This window comes from Prorops nasuta, unplaced genomic scaffold (genome assembly GCF_024137725.1).
Source record: "Prorops nasuta isolate Cenicafe-Biocafe unplaced genomic scaffold, Cenicafe_Pnas_1.2 PNAS00004, whole genome shotgun sequence".
Classification (NCBI taxonomy): domain Eukaryota; kingdom Metazoa; phylum Arthropoda; class Insecta; order Hymenoptera; family Bethylidae; genus Prorops; species Prorops nasuta.
In genome coordinates this window covers 9,749,276-9,768,570 of record NW_027116801.1, presented here as the reverse complement: position 1 = coordinate 9,768,570, position 19,295 = coordinate 9,749,276, and the positions used below count along the sequence as shown (strand labels likewise).

General features: G+C 37.6%; 3 protein-coding genes across 7 annotated transcripts in view; 2 read left to right on the top strand and 1 right to left on the bottom strand.

Annotated features, from left to right (window-relative positions):
* Positions 1–77: 77 nt before the first annotated feature.
* LOC136772944 (protein KRTCAP2 homolog) lies at positions 78–919 on the top strand. The gene is made up of 3 exons (XM_066726214.1): positions 78–202; positions 422–640; positions 742–919. Exons 1-3 carry the CDS (start codon positions 199–201, stop codon positions 912–914), a joined length of 396 nt encoding a protein of 131 aa, XP_066582311.1. The 5' UTR covers positions 78–198; the 3' UTR covers positions 915–919.
* A 268-nt stretch (positions 920–1,187) lies between these two features.
* Stoml2 (stomatin like 2) lies at positions 1,188–3,276 on the bottom strand. Its single transcript, XM_066726213.1, has 8 exons — positions 3,146–3,276; positions 2,863–3,062; positions 2,638–2,757; positions 2,424–2,571; positions 2,105–2,353; positions 1,754–1,909; positions 1,437–1,681; positions 1,188–1,367 (listed from the first exon to the last, which is right to left on the bottom strand). Exons 2-8 carry the CDS (start codon positions 2,908–2,910, stop codon positions 1,188–1,190), a joined length of 1,146 nt encoding a protein of 381 aa, XP_066582310.1. The 5' UTR covers positions 2,911–3,062; positions 3,146–3,276.
* A 380-nt stretch (positions 3,277–3,656) lies between these two features.
* lap (like-AP180) overlaps positions 3,657–19,295 on the top strand; it is a 29,722-nt gene continuing 14,083 nt past the window's right edge. For 2 of the 5 annotated variants that reach the window (XM_066726211.1, XM_066726208.1), the window contains exons 1-2: positions 13,464–14,531; positions 19,040–19,182. In XM_066726211.1, coding sequence (XP_066582308.1) covers positions 14,354–14,531; positions 19,040–19,182 — 321 coding nt within the window. In that variant the 5' untranslated portion in view covers positions 13,464–14,353. Of the gene's footprint in view, positions 4,196–13,046; positions 14,532–19,039; positions 19,183–19,295 lie in introns of those variants that run through there. The other 3 variants (XM_066726210.1, XM_066726212.1, XM_066726209.1) reach the window with 3 other exon arrangements.

Below are 19,295 nucleotides of genomic sequence, written 5' to 3'. Positions count from 1 at the left end.
GTCGATACTCGATTCTACATGACATACCGCAGAAATAATTCTGGGGTATTGAATCTATTATACATTTTGTCAATGGTCTTATCCCCGGCCAGTGGCCACAGAAGCAAAACTGACCAAACACAAAAATATCTAAATTATATTTCGATGACATCCGGCTATTGTTGATATTTAAATAATTTGTTTGAAAAAATTTAAATAATGTGTACGTATAAAATTATAATTATTCTTTGCTTTTACTAGTTATATCTCATCATAAGTGCATAGTGCTTTTATTTTTTCTTTACTGTTATTGTCTCATAAGCATAAAATCAAATTTGGTTATAATCTTAACTTTCATATTTTGTTATAATAAATTGCGAAACTGTGCTTCACTTATTATGTGTAGAAAATATGTTCTAAGATATATATCTTATTTTTACAGCGGTTACTAGTGGAGTATCATTCATCTTATCTTCCATTTTGACAGTTTTACTGTTTTCTGGAATGCAAATGTATAAAAATTGGTTAATATCTTCACAACTTCGTACAATTTTAGGAGGATACATTGGATCTTTGTTATTTATAATGATATTAACTGCTATTGGAAATTTAGAAACAACAATGTTTGGAAAATCATTCCAACAAAAATTGTTTCCTGAAGGTAACAAGTTGTATCTGACAAAATGTTTATTCAAATGTTTTGAATATATATATATATACACATGTATATATTTGTATGTAACATATGCTTTTCATTTTCAGTACTTTTTTCATTAATAGTAAGCTTAATTGCATCTGGTCTGGTACATCGTGTAGCAACCACTACTTGCTTCTTATTTTCAATGATGGCTCTTTATTATATTAATAAAATTTCACAAGACACATATGCTGCTCCAGTTTCTGTAGCATCATTGCATACAAAGAAAAGAAAGTAAAAACAAAAATTTATTTATATAATGGAATGCAACTTTCATCAATAATGTGAGATAGTAACAAATCACACCATTTTTATATTAAAAAATTCTTCCTATGAAAAGAAATAAAATGTAAATAATATTTTGAAGTAATATACTTTTTCATAAAATGGAAATAATGTAATAAATTTTGTTAAAAAGTGTGTATTGCTTTAGTTTCACATAAATATATAAATTTTTAATTTTAAGAACAAATGTGGTATGATAAACCAGTTTTATTATAATTTAATTACATTAACTGGGAACTTTTTTATTCTTTTTTGACTTCTTGTATTTTTCTGCCTCTTCCTTATCACTGAAATATTCATATGCTTCATCCTGTTCTTCCCCTGGTATAGTTTCATATTTTGCTTCTTCAATTTGCTGATAATTTTGATTTAGGGTGGGACTTACGTGCTTGTATATGGACATTGCCTATAAGTTTAATAAATATTATGAACCTTTAAATTGATAGAAATATACTTTAAACAATGTATAATATACCTGTGCTACTACTGATGAAACGTCAGATACGTTTCCAGGAAGAATTAATGTATTATTGGTTTTGGCTAATTTATTAAATGCTTGGACATACTGCTCTGCTACACTAAGGGCAGCAGCATTCTTTCCATTATGAATTTGCAGGGCATTGGCAATCATTTCCAAACTCTTAGCACGTGCATCTGCCACTGCCATTAAAGCTGAGGCCTCACCACTAGCTTTATTTATCTGTTCCATTTTTTCAGCCTCTAAAAATTGTATTATTATGTAAAAATATATTGCATCTACTAATTGAAATTTATTTTCAAATATATATTTACCAGAGGCTAATATTCGTGCCTGACGTTTTCCCTCTGCAACATTAATTTCCGCGGTTCTAATACCTTCCGACTCCAAAATCGCGGCTCGTTTTTTCCTCTCTGCTTCAACTTGCATTTGCATCGCTTCCTGTACCCTAGCTGGTAACTTAATATCACCTAAAATTATATGATTTTAAAGGATCTTAAATAATTATTTTGGTTGTATTCCGAATTACACATAAAGCGCATAGAATATGTAGTTTATCTTAAGTTTATTATACAATTTAAACGTTATAAGCGGGCATAAGCGTAATTCGGAATGAACGCTTTATCATTCAATTTCAACAAAATATTCTCCAAAATAGAACGTACGAATTTCATATCTGAGGCATGTAATACCCCATGCTTCACTGGCTTTATTTATACTTGCAACAATCCCAACATTAAGGCTTTCTCTTTCTCTGAAAACACTATCCAAGGAGATTTTTCCAAGCTCTGATCTCATTGTTGTCTGAGCCAATTGAATAATGGCAAATTCAGGATCTGCCACTCCATATGACGTTAAGAATGGATCATTTATTCTGAGGTACAAGACACCATCAATATTTAATGTAACATTATCTATAAAAATATATTAAAAATTAAAACAATTTAGACAGTTTTTGAATTAATTAGAAGTTAAAAAAAATACCTGATGTGATGGCACTTTGTTGCGGTACATCTATTGCTATTTCTTTCAAACTCTGAACATATTTAACTTTATCGATAATTGGAACAAGTAAATTGAAACCTGGCTCTAATATCCTATGGAATTTACCCATTCTTTCCACAACCCATGCCTATAAGAGTAATGTAATGATTTAAAAACTTGTTATAATTAGTGTATAAGAAAATAATCTACAAACCTCTTGCTGTGGAACAAACATTACAACAGTATTAATGGGTGTTGAAGACTTTTGCCTGACTGCTTGCATGGCATACATTGGATTAACAAATTTGTTACCTCCATTAAAAGTTACGTGATTCTGCAAGAAAATATTTATTGTTAAAATATATGTGCCATAAAACGAATTGAAGGTTAAGCTTGGAATGTATTGGAAACGATATAGCTTGAAAGTAACGATAATTACTTTTACAACTCCTAAGTTGCGAGTGAGCAACCTCATTCTGCTATTCATTATTAAGTTGAAGTTATAACGACAATTGAATGATAGAAATATAAGTATACTCTTCTGCCGGTTGAGGTTAGTTTACACACATTCCCAGGTACTCTGCTGTGCCCTGTACTCTGTCTGTAGTCGTGTGGTCATTCAGTCTGGTACTGTATTAACTGTGTACGTATACACTTGTCACTTATACGTGCATACTTTTTGATTATGTATTATTTGTCGTTAGTACAGATCGCTACTTTACCTAAGTTCCTTTGTAATATGTATGTCCAATACAACTCAAGAAAAAGCCACCATGATAATACTAATATGATGCAATTATGAATCACATAATATTCGAATTTGTTTCCTAAGTCTAGTTTATCCGAAGAAATCCTGAGAAAAAAAATAAAAAAACAGATAAAGAATATATTCTTCATGGTTCTACATAATCGTATAAGAATGAAATGTTAAATTGTTAATCCGATGAGAGGAGGTATTGCATCGTCATCACAGATACATTGTTGGATATAAAAGAAAATAAATATAAAGAAGATTTAAATTTCGCTCGAAAGAATATCGAGTGAAAGGCAAGAATATCGGAGCGACACGATTGGTGGAAAGCGAAGGGAGTAGATTGACTAGAGTGGTATGACGTCAAGAGAGAATGAGCGAGAGAGATGGATAGATAGAGCAAGGGGGAGGGGAAGAAAGGAAGGGGTGTGGGGCGGGGATGGATTGTCAAGTTGTTCGGAGGAGGGGGAAGAGGCCGGGTCGCCATTTTGGCAGATCGCGAGAGTGTTCCGTGGTCGACGACGTGAAGCTGAGCTGTCGTCCGTCCAGCTGAGCTGTGTAAACGCGCGCGAGAGCTCCTTCGGCTCTGCTGCCACCGGGGAATTCGCGTGCAGGCAGGTAAAAAACTCCTGCCGGAAGTCAGGTTGGAGAAAGGGAGCGAGAAGGTGCGAGGAAACCCGGGGGAGCCGGGCAAACGGTGATCGTTATCGGTTCGTGGAGACCCGTGTGTGTTGCTTTTGTAGTGGTGCCAGTTGGATTTTCCGTTCGTTTCAGCCACGAGTGGCGTGGCTGCTGGATACGAATATTTGCACCAAGTCTTTTTTCTCCCTCGATAAAAGAGCGAGCTTGTCAGGGATAAGGATATATATATATATATATATATAATACAGTATGGCGGGTCAGACTATCAACGACAGACTTCTAGCTGCCAGGCACAGCATTGCCGGCCAGGGCCTCGCCAAGGCCGTCTGCAAGGCGACCACGGAGGAGATGATCGGTCCCAAGAAGAAACACCTGGATTGTGAGTCTGATTCCTCTCATCTCACTTTTTCTTTTCTCTCCGATACTCTTTCTCTCCTCCTCCTCCTCTTCCTTCTCCTTCTACTTCCCTTTCCCCACCCCCTCCCGTTCGTTTTTTAACATCCTCTCTCATTGGAAACGATTAACAGCCTCGTCCCCCGTGTTTTAAGAACTCGCTACCTGTCCCTAGAAAGGTTTTTCAGCTTTTTCTTCGCTTTGTCGCTCTTTTCGTACTTTGCGACGTCTTGCTTGGAGAACAGGATTATCTCGTGTCATCTCTCTCTCTTTTACTCCCTCTCCGAAGTAACTATATCCCCAACAGACTTTTTGCACTATTCTCTTAACCAGTTAAATCATCCTGTCTCATCTAATGTGCCAGCAGGAATCTATCGGAGTCAGCTTTGAACGTATCGAATTTATTGTCGCTTACCTGTCACAGCTACAATATACGTATACTTACACTACATGTTGTATACGTTTGTGAAACATTTTTGCAGAATCCTGCGTGGAAGGTTACGGCAAACGGAGCGAAACTTCCCACCTTGCATTCGTGATGCGCTGTGTCACGGTTGTACGTTCTTTGGCCACTCGTGCGTCTCCGGCCGTTACACGTACAGCTTTCTAGGAAAAAGTATGAAGAAAAACGCACGCGTCTGCTCTAGCTAGAGAGAGCACCTCGACGAAATCGTTAGGACTCTCTGGCGTGACGTACCGTGATTGAAACAAATCACAGAATCTTCAGTGATTCACTTTCTCCCATGTTCCATAATGCCGACCATTCACTTGAAAATTTCACTGTTGCGCAGATCCGCTCAGCGCTATTTTCAAGGACTCGGATCGCACTGGAAAATCCAAACGGCTGAAATCTCGGCGAAAAAGATTTAATATACTGTAAATTAAACTATAGCAGTATTCGAATGGTATGAATATTTTCAAAGTGCCGACAACTCGTTGATTTAATTATTGAACAACGCGCGAGTTTATATAGCGTTTGATTTTCAGAAGGGTCTCGCAGTGTGATGGTAAATTGAATTTGATCCTGGCATAAATATAAGGGAAACCTTAGGAAGACTATCGATTCAATTTTGGCGTGGTGGCACGGCCATTTACGAATATGCCGCGGTCTCTGCTGTTGCTGCTGCTTCGCTTTTAAAGCGGCTGCTCCAGTTTTAACGAGAATCTCGCAGGCTTTTCGTGAAAATCGATACGTCGAGTGGAGAGCGTTGTTTTTTTAAATCTGATTTTACTCTCCCTCGTGCTTTCTTAGAATCGATGGTTTCTTCTCGTTGTTGTTTTGGCGAATTTTTCTTGCCAAGCGATTAGCGAATCGCGTTTGACCTGGATGCGAAAGTCGGTCTTGACTTTTGCGCCAAGGTGCTGCGACAAAATCGATATAGTTCCTCTCGAAACTGTACTATCCACACGTGGTACGCGAGAGAGTCCTTGGATGCTTTCTCATCCACGGCTCGGAAGCCCGTGGGACTCGGGATTTGCGATTGTGAAAATAAAATTTTAACACCGATGAATGCTAATATTTGTACAACGCTCCTGCCTGTAGACCAAACTTCGACACAATAACAACCACGCGTGTTTTCATTCTTGAGAAAACCTGCGTCAGCTATTATTATTATTATTATCACAGATGGACAGGGCTAGCCAGAGTACCAGCTGAAAATGTGATCGTCTCTTCGTCTTTTTTTTTTTTTCGTTTTATAACCAAATCAGAGCCCAAAGCATGTGGACGATGAAAAAGTGGTGTGAGAAAGATTAATATATATGTTTTTATAAGTGTGCGTGATTTGGATTACGTGTACTGTCGATGAACCTCTACCTGCCGAGGGCAAATGACCTAAAAAAATAAAATTGAAACTCAAGAATTACATAATTCTCGCTTTCTTCCTTTATTCAATAGTCCCACCCTTTTCTCTTTTAATTTTGTTTTTCATTCTCTGAAAAAATTAAATACGCTTTCTTAATATTTTCTTCAATTTTTATTACTTTTAGATACGTATAGTGCGAAAGCTAATCGATTTAATCCTAAGCGCTTGAACACAATATTTTGTATCGGTTTACCTACTCGGATTACGCCTCTATAAAGTACTGTAACGCGAGTTGTGTGCTTCAGGTACCATTCTCCTTTAAAATGCTGACTCGACTTTAACTAAAATCGGCCAAAAATTCGCGCTTCAGCAATTTTGTTATGAAAACCTTGAAAAAATGACACGAAATTTGTATTCTTCTTGACCCCATATTTTGTCCCTGACACGCTTTCGATTATGATTTGAAAATTGTTTATCGTACTGATTTCTTTCTGCTGCTCTGGAATTTCACAGAAGAAGCTTTTTGGTGATGGAGAAATTTGTGTTTGAGCGCGAGGCGTTGGAACTAAAAGAGTTTTTACGAGGAACGGATTATAGACTCGTTGCGTAGAGAGGCTCGCATAGAGGTTAGGAGTTGTTGACTGGCGCAGCGCGGAGCTTTTACTTCTTGGCTGTATCGATTAGATGCACAGCTGATTTGTCAGTGAACAATTTGGCCCAAGCGATCCGATCCCTTTTCAATTTTACGATCTATCTAAGGATTGACGAGTAATATCGGTCGCTGATATAAATTGCACAACGATTGCGAGATCGTTATACTTGATTATCGTAAATCAGATATATTATTATGGACTTTATTGAGTATTGCGTGCCTATGACGCTCTAATTACACTTACTGTAGTTACTATGTGTGCGTGTATGCATAATATACATGTATATATAAATATAGTCCCCTTATTGAAAGCCCAGCGAGCCTCTATATTCCTCAAATTCCTGTAATCGCTCCAATAACAAAATACGAGTTCGCGGAATATTCGAGGTTAGGAATTCGTGGAAAGATTCTGGATGAATAGAAGTCAAATGTTATGATAGGAAAAGTTTCATTGTGATATTCCTGCGAAAGATTTGTGACCCTACGGCGTATAGTTAAGTAATCTGATCGCAAACACGATATAATCCGTGCTTACGTAGCATATATATCGTTTCATAGGCAAAATGGCAATGTACACAAAAGGCTTAATAGCTGGAAAAGCAAATTCTTGTCCAAACACTCGGCAAAGAATATATTTGAATGACCGATTTTCTCTAATTTCATCCTTTTTTTCTTTTATTTGAAAAATGTTTCAGCCTATACTGACAATTTCCCCTGTTATACGATGAAAAGATAAACGTTGTAGATTAGATGGATGAGTGTTCTACCAATAAATAACTGGAGTCTCTCGGAAGAAGAAAATAAGAATGTAAGCTACAAATAGTATTTTGTTTTTAAAACATTGGAGCACATGACGCAATTATAAATCTTAAGAATTTGCTATTGATATTCCAAATGTGTTATTGTGTATAGACTCATATGATATAATATTTGCAGGTGAAAAACTTTCACGCCGAGTGCTATCGAAGGCAGATAGTCGACCAAGGACGATCGCACCTGGGAAGTGTATTTATTGGGACGATCCAACCACCGCTGGAAATTGAATGCATAGAGAAACGATGTACGCGCTGGCGAGGAGAAGGATGCATTGAGTTCCTTTTGCCGGCTTGTTAGACTCTAATGACCGGTTTATAGTGCGCCAGTTCGTTCAGCCGTTACGAAATCCAGAGAATTCACCTTCACTTTCATCGTCGAGCGAAATCATTATTCGTCGCGAGACAAAAAATTCAGTCTGCGTCCTATTTACGAGTCTAGCTTCCCCCACCAGTTGGACAAGATCAAAAGTACTCATCCATCATGTCTCTCTAACCCTTGTAAATAATATATACGTAATAACGTTGTTGTAACTAACGTGAGTTACGTATTTCACCAGTACAGCTATGATAATCCTCTGTAAATCTTAGCTCGACCGAACAGCTGTGTCTTTAAACAGAAAACGAGGCATAAATTGCGTAAATAGTCAGACTCGTGAGAGAAAAATACGAGGGAATGAATGAAAAATCAGCGTGATTTTGGAATATATAAGCGCCGCTGTGAATGAACGAGGGAATCTATTAGAAATATTTCTTACTAAGCTGCTTTTCTGCAGTTAAACGTTGCAATTGTAATTTTAATGTAGAATATACTGTATCGAGATAGCGAGTTGCATCGGCGAGAATTTGCTTTGCGGTACAGGCTATGCGAAATACCATTTGTGCTAGTCACATGCGTGGAGAAATACAATCGTGAAATGATTCAGTCTATGCGAATCCGGGGTTATACGAGTTCTGCATGACTAGCGTCAATCCAAGTTCGTTTGTTTCAATGTAAATCCGATCAACGATTATTCGTTTCATCCCCAAAAGCACACACACGAATACGCACTTAAATTTTCTGTGAATCCTTGTTGTTTTTAAAGTTTTGTGCTTTTGATGTTATAAAAATAGGGGTTTTAAATTTCATATTAATACTTACATTCTTATTATACGATTGGCGTTAAATAAGGAAAACTAAAACGTGAAATTCTTGAAGATTTCATCGAGTCCTTGTTTGTGTTGATGTATACGCATGTTTGCTAGTGCATTCTTTGTATCGACGTATCCCCCGTTATTAGAATCTCTCACTCACGGTCAATGTTCCTTCGTCGTCGTTTTGAAGTATCGACGAGCCGCAAAAGGTCAATTGATATCGTGCTCATTCCTCGGATTGAGCAATGAGCATTGAAAATGTGGGCGTTTCCACACTGATTTTCTTAATTGCAAACAATCATTAACCTGCTCCCGATATCAACAATTCAGCATTGACAACAAAGCTTCAGTGAATTATCACCTTATTTTTAATTATTTTTCTTCCGCTCGTTAGCAAAGCAATTGTTTCATCGATACGTTTTATATTAGTTTATTTAATATACACAAATTTTTATTTTCATTGTAGAATTTTAATTATACAATATTATCCGTTAAGCGATTTTATTTAAAATTGCTAGATAGCATTCGTACCAGTGTGAAGTTAGCACCCCAAATTTTAAAAATGGAAAAAAACGAAACAGTTCAATAGCACCCGGACAAGTTATACAGTTCCTTGCTATTTTGCAAACAAGTTCTGCAGATTGAACTCGGAAAACTATAAAAAGATGATTTAGGGTGCCAGCTTCGCTTTCTCTAATATTCAAACGCTTATATCCTTTAAACTAAAAGTCCTATCGATAAAAATTAATAGACATAGTAATAGAACTCTTTGGGGTGCTGTCAGAACTCTAGTTAAAAATCGAGAATTAAAAAAAAATTTTTTAAATATTTTAATATTTAAAAATTGTTTTGATTTTTAACCAGAGTTCTGATAGCACCCCAAAGAGCTCTATTACTATGTCTATTAGTTTTTATCGATAGGACTTTTAGTTTAAAGGATACAAGTGTTTGAATATTAGAGAAAGTGAAGCTGGCACCCCAAATCATTTTGTTAGTTTATAGTTTTCCGAGTTCAATCTGCAGAACTTGTTTGCAAAATAGCAAGGAGCTGTGTAGAACTTGTCCGGGTGCTACAGGACTTCCATCAGAAGTTCAATTAAGAACAATCGTTTCATTCAGTATACAAAGATTCTACCCTCGTTTCAGTCTCTTATTAATACAACTTAATCCGTTATGGGATTTTATTTAATAGTGCTAGATAGCATCCTTCTATCACTTAAGGATTTCCAAGTACGTAATTAGACCTGTGGGACTCGAGAACGATAGAATCACACACGGCCATGGCCGATTTAAGTGTTATAGAACTTAGTGTGCATTCTGACGTCATTAAGAGAAAAAAAGGTTTTATTTACGAAAGTAACAAATATAACAATTAAGAAATAGCTGCTATCTTAAATGTATCTGGTTATTGTTACAGAGTTTCTGTTGATGGGAATAAGGTGGTTTTAGTGGGAGTATTATCAGTGTGGTTTATCTTATATAGATACCAAAACAATAGTTTATCAAGTTATCAAATTATTCCACCGAATATGATTCACTCGAAGCTTAAATTGGAAAACAAAATATCGTCTAGGAACAGCGAGAGAATTGAAGGTGGAAAGTTTGAAGGTTCTCTTCCCACGCCGTTGGTGAAGGGTTATCGACTCAACAAGATCGTTTTCCTACAAGAAGCCTGTCTGTTGTGCTAGGATCACAGTCTCTAGCATCTATTTCTACTTAAACATTGCAACAAGCCACTTGCCTGCATTTATAATCCATTCGCACAACTATATTATACGATATTATGCATTTACATATCTCTAACTCGAACAGCAAACGATACAACGCACTTAAAGTGTTCCAACTTGGAGCTCAGCGATTACTGTAAATTTTATTGTGAAAATCTATAGTAAACAGGAGGCACATGGGTGGTAATAAAACCAAGTCGATAAAGTTAAAAAGTGGATAATTTTTATCCATTTATAGTCTTTCCAGTTCTAGCGCGTGGTTTCGTTCTACGCTTTCCATAGTCGAATTGAGACGTAGCGAGGAGAAGAATAAATTGGAATGTAAAAAGAAGGAGAAATGTTGAGAAAATGGAGTAATAGCTGAGATGGAGTGTTTAGCGACACACCTTGTAGATTTTACGGTGTTACCGGGTACCTGTATATATAAGTAGGGTGGGGGTGCTTAAGAATGTGGCTGAGAGCCTCTCTCGGATCGTTCCTTCTCCATGTTTGAGGTCATGACTCGTGACTGTTATACTGGCTTCTCCCTTTTCTTTCATGCCACTTCCCCTCTCGCGTCTCTCCCACGTCTGCGCCAAGATCCACCTAGGTTCTTGCAGAATTCATATAGTCGCTTAAATAAGTACCGGTTAAATAACTCTGTCCCTTCGCAATCGAATGGTGCTGCAAGGATGCTCCATTGGTGTATTTTCGTTCCCTTCTTTATCTCCAGTAGCCGAAGCCACTTCGGTAAACTCGAGCACTCGAATGATACCGCTACTCAAATAATTTGTTCCCCTTACGATCTATTAATAATTTTCGTCCCTCCCCTATTTTCTCCTCTCCCGCAACTCTTTTCCTTGTAAATGCGAAAAGCCTCTGGATACTAAATATGCGCGAGTCATCGAGTGTCCATTTTAACTGCATTTTTTCGTTAAGCGAATGTTTTTGCTTGTTCCGGGATTACTTATCTCGTAGATTCGGACTATCCTGTTAATTTTGAAATGCACGGGCAAATGATACACGAGTTTCGTTGCAGTGCTTCTTTTTTTCAATAGCAACTTCGATTTCAGCGTTATCGTGTTGCCAAAACCCTTTTATCGTTAACGCCCCCGGGTCTGGAGATACAATGCCAGAGTATGCACGAACACACCCCTCCAGTCTTTCAGATAAAGAAAGTATTTTGGTGCGAGCAGCTTGATTCCAAACTCGTGGCTATTGGCGTTAATAATTAAAATTAATTTTACTCAATATTGTCAATCGTGCATACGATAAATTCATCAGGATGAAGAGCCAGAAATTTCGACAATACTACTGTTATGTCGATATTCTGATTCTTTGATGAAGAAGCAGCGCGATAAACTTGAATCCTTGTCAATGGTCTGTGCAATAAATTAGCCACGATGAAGAAGCAGCAATATCGATAAAACAGCTGATTTTTAAATGTACAGATTCTGTTACGAAGCAGCAGTAGTAATAAACGCGTTAATTATACACACTCGATCGTCTTGGAAGACCCAGAAGGGCGTCCTTGGCCCATTTCTCTTGGTTCTTTTTTCGTTGGAGAGGATTCGATGTGCCCGAGATAACGGGAGATCCATTTGAAATGGCTTTTCATGTTTCACTGACCTCGACCAACATTTCATCAACACGTGCGAAACGTACCGGAAACTATCTCGTATTCCTGCTATTGTTATATCCATTGCGCAATTTCCAATGGCGGAATAAAATTAGGATTGTACAAGATTGAAGGAGCTTGATGATTTTCAGTCCATTACTGGCTGCATTTTATTAAGAGAAACGAACGAAGGAGAAGCAGCAGCAGCAGCCTCTCTCTCTCTCTCTCTCTCTCTCTCTCTCTCTCTCTCTCTCTCTGTATATATGTATATGTATATAATCTCTGCAGAAATGCAGCTGTTGAATCATTAGCAAGATACGGTTGAGCGGATGGAATTAAGTTGGTAAAAGCTTAAAGAGTTAATCCTGTCGTTGATTGGAATTTTAAATTGGAAAAGGATTGGTTTTTGGATCAGTGGGTTTGTAGCGTTGGAATGATAACGAAACGGACAAAATCACACGGCACGCTTCGCACAGCTACCAGCAATAAAGCATAATGGTTGCTGGTAGCAGAAGTGCAATACTAGGTGAATGACACTGGTGTAATGCCTGCGTGGCCTCTGCCCTTCTGCGATACGCGTCGCAGACCCGCTAAACTCCAGCCAGACTCCCCTCTTCACCCCCACCCCCCCCCCCCTTCAAACCATCACATATCGTCAGTCATTACAAGAATCAACGTGTAACAGCTCTTCGTCAACATAACTCTAGTCCCCCCTCCACTATACTTTCCCTTGTGTTTTATCTCGAAGACACGAAAAATATCAAGTGCTACTTGATTTGAAAAAAGTCGATAAAAATCATGCATGTAAAGATTACAGCGAACGAGACAGTGGCACGCATCAAGTAAATTGATACGAGAAGTTGTTCGAAGCTGAGTTCTACAACATGGATCGGATGATGTTACTATATAATATATATATATATATATATATATATATATAGTGCTGGTATACTACACCCTGGATGATCATGAAAAATATTTCCTTGTATATAATCGTGCATTTGGGAGCGTTGAAACTAGCTTCTCGAAGAAACTGACTTAGCACGAATTTGTTTTGTATTTAGATGTTGTTGGCTCTCGTGGCTGGAACGAAACTCGAGCTGGATTATCGTTGGGTAAGTAACCGCGTCTAAAAAGTAAAGGTACGTGGAGAGATAGGACTCGTTTTCCTTGAAACGAAATCTCATCTTGTTTTATTTTGTTTATTTCAGATGCATCTCACCGGAAGTCCCATGTTTGTTTATCGTTGGACGAAAAGGGCTATTGGAAGAAATCATAATCACGCCAGAGTAGCAACGGAGGATATATCGCTTGCAAGTTAAATTTGAACATGGCAGTTTATTTCTCATTGGCAAATTTGTCGAGTTACAAAAATAGCCCCATCGCTACTGCACTTGTTTCATCGGTAGTCGAAGCTCTAATCGACGTGGATATATATATACTCATTTCAGTGGATAATTACGCGAAAACACAGGTTTGGTAATACGCTGTATTAAGAAGATGAATGGGAGCCTTATGGGTTAAATCGAATCATTGTCTCGCCGTGTGCGAGAACTGGCATAATTCCGTGAGTGCTTATTAGAATGCTGGGAATTGTGTTGGTGCGACGCGAGGAGGAGCAGAAAATGATAAAAAGAGAGAGGCGAACAATGACAGCGTGTAAGAGGAATAAAGAAGCTCGCAAGGTGAACCGAAGGTGGTGGCGAATGAAAGATGAAAACGGGGAAAAAGAAGAAGAGTCGAGGGAAGACACTGGAGAGGAGAAATAATAGAGACGAGAGCGGAGAGAGGAGGGGAGAAGATGCGAGATAAAGGAGAGAAGAAGAAGCTGAGAGATAGAACTTGAGGAGAGCGGTCGCTGCAGAAAGAGAAAGAGAGACCATTGTGACGAGATAGCAAGAAGTGCGTGTCGTCGACTTCCGGTCAATGATCACCATGCATCCTTCCGCTGAAAAAACAGCTACCAGTCTTTCCCATAAGGACAAAAGATCTCTTCTTATTTCACCATAACTCTCCTCGACTTTTCAACATTGTGTGAAACTTCCATCGAGAACCCTATTTTTATCGCTCTTTGGTCTCTCTCGCTGGACACACGAGTGAAAATACGAGCAATCTGGAAAGCTTATGGCCACTCGTTTCTTATGTGTTTATATTAAAAAAGTTACGGTTTCGTATTTATGAAACTCAAGACTTCCTCCGACTACAACGGACTTGACGAAGGAAGAGATTGAGCGGTTGGCCGAAGGATTTCAGGTGGAAGGAATTTGGTGATAGAATCAAATGGCGACTGATATCTGTTTCTTCGGGTGAATTCGACCTTGTCGGTCTTCCTGTTCTAATTATACGTTGGCCAAACACGAGTGGATATAGTTTCGCCTGCATCATGACACGAAAGACAATGTGCTGCATCGGAAACGATGCACCCCGCAAAACGGAAAGGTCCAATTCCCCCTTACGAGAGTATGTGTGCGTGCCAGTGGCTCATTCACTCTGGAAAGGTCTGGGAAACAAAGCAAACTCTTGGCAGTGGCGAGAGGCCTTTCATGCGTTTGACATTTCTCGCCAAGCTTCTTTGGACTCGCGCCAGTTTAAGTGGTACGAAGAAAATAAATAAATATTATGAGGCGAATTAAATTTAAAAATATTCTTTCTATTCTTTCTCCTTTAATTTTTCATATTTAATCATTTTTAAGATGGAATTGTATATAAGGCAGAAATAAATTCAGAGGTTTTTAAAACTGCGAAGTGGAGTATTTTCATCTTGTTTATCGCGATAAGACTGCGGTTTGTTATGAATGAAATAGATTGTATACTATATATGTGAACTAGATAGGGTACTGGTGGTTTTTAGATGTATGAAGCTGTTAGTTAATCGTATGTCTGTGCATAAATCTAAAAATCCTTCTTTTTCTTGCTCTCTCGTGCCTCTCGTTATTAATTTTCTACGAATTTAATTACCACGAGATATAATGACCGCTTATTCAACGAAGTTATCTTTTTTATGCAACAATGCAAAATTCTACTGCAAACCTCGATTCTTCCAAGATTTTCTTCCACTTAATCGTTTATTTGCATCACTGCATCATTTCTTGTCTCGTTGCACGAATCACTGAACTATCAATCCAAGTCTCAGAGTTTAAATAATAACTAGACTTTGAATCTTTATGCAAATATAGAATTTTTAAAAAATTTATAGGCTTCAACTAAATAATTATAAAATCTGAGTACATTTTTCCAATTCATTCATTTACACCAGTTGATAGAAATTTAAAAAATAATTTCTATCAATGAAGTTAATTTTAGAAAATATATTTTCACAAAAGTTCTATATTTTCCTAAAGATATTTGCAGTCTAATAATAACTGCGTGGAGAGCAAATTTGGTTTGATTGATAGTGTTAGGGGAAGAGATTGGGATTTATTAATGATTTCTGATTCTGGCAGAAATGAATTTCTACAAATTGCTCATTCAACATCTCTCTTCTCTTACCTACTAGCCGAGTCGTGAAATCGGGAGGGAGTGAGAGAGGGGAGAGCGTGTGTATATGTATACGCGAGAGAGTGGGCTTGGCTTCAATGACACGATCAATACTTAAAGAAGATAGTCGTCGTACCATTGTCTCAATTGGGCCAGTTTCAACCATCATTTCAAGAAATATTTAATTCCTACGTCTTATTCTTTCATCCATAATCCAATCTTTGAATCTCCAACTCCTCTTTCCACCCCTTGCTATTAATCTATTTTTTACTGCACCGTTAAATCATGCTTTAAGTGGTATTTTCATATTTTTTACGACCGGAAGTGATATTACCAAGATATTACTTTCCCCGCCCTGGAAATCTACACAAAGGTCTCTGGAATTTGAAATTCAAGCAAATTCGCTGATTTTAAAAAATGATAAACAGCAGAATTTCTCGAGTTTAGCCAATAACAACAAAACATTACTGTCAAGTTGATATAAATAAACTTGATCGTTATTTTTGACAGTCTGTTTTCAATATTTTTCTATTCGTAAGAGCAGCAAAATATGCACAGGGAGGTGTAAAAATAATGCAATCTATATTGAACATTCGATTTTTAATTCAATTGAAATTTACGACAAACTAAAATTGTTTAATCGAATAATCGACCAGTGCACGTGTCTCTCAATTTGATAATACCATTCTGTGTTGTGAGCTTTTATTTTACGATGACCTAATGTAAATTATCTGCTATTGGTACACGTGACACATGGTAGGAATTTTCAGGAAGCATCTTTGTGTACCAGTTTACCAGTTCTTTCACGCAAACTACAACTCGAAGCTTCCCTTTCGTTCTATTAGAAATTATTGAGAAACGTCTTCTATTTTTACTCTTAGAAAATTAAAAGCTGTAATAACAATAATGATAACAATAAGCTCGTTACTATCCGACGAAATGGACAGTAAAACCAGCGAGAGACTGACAAACTTATCTCACAGGATGTAGCTCTGTCTATATACATGGCAAAAGTTATCTCCTTTAACTCCAGCTAATTGAAACAAGATAAGAATTGTCAATGGACGAATGCAAATCAAATCAAAGCTTGCTTCGTGTGAAACGTATCAATTTCACGAAGGATCTTCTTCCGTTAAGTAAACGCATTAAAAAAAATACGTTCATTCACTGCGTAGATATTCAATTTAACAAGTTCTAAATCACAGAACAGTCCAGAGTATCGAGATCTATTTCTAATCGTTTAATGCTCACCGAAAGAAGAATCAGAGGTTTATGCCGACAGGTCACAGAATAGTCTCGAGTATAATGGAAATAAATGACGTTCTTTGAAAACAGGTTGCTATATTATTTTCATCCGCACCGATCACTCGTTAAGGTCAGCGCAAGTTCAACATTCAGTACGTTCGCAACATCTCTCGTGACTAATCGGACTTTGAATCATCCGAAGAGGAAAAAATCTACTCAACATGTTCCCACTGGTTATGAATTTACTCAAGAAAATCTATCTATTGACTTTGTCGAGGAAAATCTCTCGATAATTCGACGTAATTTTTATTAATCAATCACTAATTATTTCCTCGATAATATTGAATTAGAGATTATTGATAAATTCTATGTAATTAATTCATAATCTACTGATTGTATTATTTTTTTTAACAAATTTTATAATCTCGTTAATTTGGTTGAGAGCGAATTTATGTTAGGGGAATTAGAGTTTGATATATGTAGATTATAACTAGTTTAGTAATGGAAATGGATTCCATCGAACCGCAGCAGCTTCTCGTACCATCTCCAGCAGCTGTCGAGTGCTAGGAATCACGTTAATTTCACCAGTAACGGGCGATGAGTTAATTTTGAGGTTAGATTGCCTCCCTCCCGTTATTATTGGTTAATGGATAACCATAGTGGCTCACTACATTCGCTCTATCACGTTCACGAGTCTTCGTGCTCTATATAGATTACAAACCACTAATACTACGATAATTCCAAACGATTCTAACCTTTCGAAACGTCAACAAACCCGACGAAGGCTCTTGAAAAAAACTACATGGTAAATTTTCTCCTTTTACGTTTCTTATAACAGACTGTATAGAAAATATATATTATTAACGCTGTGATAATTCGCGAAATAATTCTCAGCTCTCCAAGCACGAAAAAATCTCACGAAAGTTGAAGAATTGTTTGGTAAATTTCTCGTTTGAAGCTTACTCGATGAATTATTAGGATAAACACAGTGTTGATGAATGGTGGTAAAACATATGCTAGTACAATTGTACCATGTTGATAATAATGCTTAGCGCGCTCTCATTGGGGGAGAAAGTTTGGTTTTGTTGGGTGGCGGCCGGAAGAAGCACGAAGAGGCCCTGATAAATACTTGGTAACCACGGTGAACAACGCTAAATGCCCACTTACGTCAGTATTGAAGCTCGGTTGCACCGGATTACGGTCCTTGACCTCGTGATTTCGTATCACTATTGATAAAATATGCTTCTCTCTATCGACCAGATTGACTCTTGGACCGCCAGCCATCGAACTTTCTCAATGAACCTTTTAATTGGCTTTGACATTCCTCGTTACGTAACAATCGCTAAAATTGATAATAATAGAATCTCGTTAATCTCTCCCCATGAAAAAAGTCAAATCTGATTTATTAGACGCGTGATGTGTATCACTGCACGACTTTCTCCAACGACGTACTTGAGTCGACTCGAAAACACTGTATCGGGCTTCGGGAGCAAAGTGGAAACAATTCAGCATTGAAAGTTCACCCGAATAATAGCACCGCAATGCGATTCTTGACCTTTGAAATGTTCGTGCTTTTTGTCTCGTTTACGCACGACAGTAAAGAAAGGACATTCGCATACATTTTTTACCGTCCTCAATTATTTTGCGGCAAGCCTAACGCTTTATCTGCAATCGCAAAACTCCGGAAGCTTTTTAATAATTAAAAATTACCTGTATTTGCGCACTGGCTAGTTATTATTATACCAACTAATTGTTATCGATGGTAATTCTCAAGCTATAAATTCCAAATGACTTTAGTTTGAATTAATTTTGAGATAATGGTGGTGCGTTAGACTTGAACTTGTAGCTGGATAGTGGAATGCAAATGCTGCAGGGCTAGGGAGGGTGGGGTTTGCTTTTGTACATTTGGAGAGAGTCCCTGGAACTGACTGAGAAGTTACCGGTAACTCCGGTGTAACTCTATAGTCAACACGCGAGGTTGCGTAACGCCGGGGTTTCTGAACTCAGGTATATAGTAGTAAAGCTGCACGTACAAGGTAATTGCACGTCGATGACGCTCCGCTTACTCATTACACTTCCTACGTTTCGTAACAAATTCTAATTAATACGAAACATAGGCGATAAGGCGTCTGGTTGGAGCATTTTTATTTTCGTTTATTTAGAGCCGAGTCGAGTAGTCAGCTTCGTTACTGAGATGGTCCTCTGTGAAGTTGTTGCTTGTTTCAAAATAATTAAGAGAAAATAATTACATCCAATCCTCTCTCTCTCTCTCTCTCTCTCTCTCTCTCTTCCTGACACTCTTTTACCTACCTGTACTCTTTATAAATTCTTTAACATTTTTCGCAAGGATAAAATTACTAAAACAATGTTGCTCTTTGCAGATTTAATTCACTGCACGACAGAACCGAACGTGTCGATACCACAATTGGCCAATCTTCTGATAGAGAGATCGCAAAACACAAATTGGACGGTAGTCTTCAAAGCACTGATTACGGTGCATCACATGCTCTGTTATGGCAATGAGGTAAATATTCTTTATCTTATCCCAGCTTGGTCGAGTGGGATTCGTTAATTATTCATGAAGTATATTTATTTTTGTACTCTGACCAAGGTGTTTCTGGATGTACGATTAAAGAG